The sequence below is a fragment of the Spermophilus citellus genome (genome assembly GCF_964194105.1).
Source record: "Spermophilus citellus genome assembly, chromosome: 4".
Taxonomy (NCBI): domain Eukaryota; kingdom Metazoa; phylum Chordata; class Mammalia; order Rodentia; family Sciuridae; genus Spermophilus; species Spermophilus citellus.
The window spans coordinates 145,773,827-145,775,678 of NC_138185.1; the positions used below are offsets into that span (position 1 = coordinate 145,773,827).

Genomic DNA, 1,852 nt, shown 5'->3' on the forward strand with positions numbered 1-1,852 from the left:
AAAGGATGAGGTAGAAAGGTAGATACTAAAAAAGGTAGGGGGAAAAAAAAGGAAAACCAAGTACTTAGTTATTATGGCAATTTGCTAAGTAGTTTGAAAAAAGAACATAAACAAATTCCAAACGGGAAAAGGAGTAATACACTAATTTCCAACTCTAAATAATTAAATGCACTGCTTGGCATTTTTTGAGGTTGAAGAATATTGGAAGCAGTGGATTAAAGGTGAAAATCAGCTTTTGTTTGAAACATCTTACAGTATAATTACAAAGAGAATGAGCAGAAAACATCTCTTAGTTATGTTTGAAAATTATCAAAAATAAAAATACTCACTGTGTAGTTATCATGAATATTAAATTATTTATGTTATTAACCAGTGCAGGGTCTATAGCATAGGAAGCTACACTGCTAGATCCCTGTCTCCTTATTTGGTGAGGGTACTAGAGATACACAAGAGCATGGTAACATACCTAAATGTAACCTAGTGCACTAGATCAAAAATTTCAATGACTTTATTTTTCCCTTCGTCGTTGAGTGTAGAGTTGCATTTTGGTTTAGAGTGTTTAGGACATCTTCCTGTAACCCACAAGCTGATAGAAAAGTTTCCTCATTGCTGCTTTCATCTCCTTGTTCCTAAATGTATAGATCACTGGATTCAGAAAAGGAGTGAGAACTCCATCAAAGATAGCCAGAAATTTGTCCACATGTGATGATGGGAAAGGCCAGGTGTAGAAGAAGATCAATGGCCCAAAGAATAAAACTACCACAGTGACATGAGCTGATAAAGTGGAGAGGGCCTTGGATAAACCACCTGAGGAGTGTTTTCGAACAGTAACCAGAATGAAGATGTAAGAAATGATCAGTATGAAGAAGGACCCCACAGAGATGAGTCCACTGTTGGCTGTGACTATGAACTCCAGTCTATCAGTCTTTGTGCAAGCAAGTCTAATGAGCTGAGGGAGATCACAGTAAAAGCTGTCCAGTACATTTGGGCCACAGAAGGGCAGGTCTACAACAAAAGCCAACTGGGCCACTGAGTGGATGAGGCCAAGGATCCAGGCAACAACCAAAATGATAATGCACATTCGTGGGCTCATGATGGTCAGGTAGTGCAGAGGCTTACATATGGCCACATATCTATCAAAGGCCATGGCTATGAGCAGCATCATTTCTGTGCCCCCAATAGCATGAATAAAGAAGATCTGAGCTATGCAACCCCCAAAAGAGATTGCTTTGTGTTTTCTAAAAAGGTCATAAATCATTTTGGGGGTCGCAATGGAGCAACCTCCCAGGTCAAGAAATGAGAGCTTGGCCAGCAGAATGTACATGGGGGAGTGTAGGTTAGAATCAGAAGTCACAGAGAACAAAATGAGGAGATTTCCCATTAGACTTGCCAAGTATAACACAGAAGAAAAGAGGAAAAGTAGAAGCTGGATCTCCCACGAGTTGGAAAGTCCCAGGAACACAAACTCAGACACCACAGAGTGATTGGTTCCATCCATTGTCTCAGAGAGCAGAACTGTCTCAAGCATTACCTGATAAAGGAAAGTAACAAAAAAAATCAAGCTTCGTAGGGAATCACTGGCTACATGAGTTTCAACCTGTGAGGAAAAAATACTGCCTGAGCAATGCCAAAACCCTTTTGCCATTCAACTATAGCTGCAAAAACAAGCCACTGCTTCGAACTCCCAGACTCCCTAAAATTCTCCAATATGAAAAAGAGATTAGGTAAAAGAAAGAAAAATAGATAAATAAATAAATAAATAAATAAAATAAAATTAGGAATCAGAAGATCATTGGAGGACTAGGAATTCTTGGAATAATTTGATGACAGAGGGAAAAGGGCATGGAAATGA

General features: G+C 39.1%; 1 protein-coding gene across 1 annotated transcript; it reads right to left on the reverse strand.

The window, feature by feature from the left end:
* Window positions 1–559: 559 nt before the first annotated feature.
* Window positions 560–1,501, reverse strand: LOC308646239 (olfactory receptor 4F3/4F16/4F29-like; the record flags this gene model as incomplete). The annotated part of the gene is made up of 1 exon (XM_081288901.1): window positions 560–1,501. Exon 1 carries the CDS (start codon window positions 1,496–1,498, stop codon window positions 560–562), a length of 939 nt encoding a protein of 312 aa, XP_081145027.1. The 5' UTR covers window positions 1,499–1,501.
* Between the last annotated feature and the right edge of the window lie 351 nt (window positions 1,502–1,852).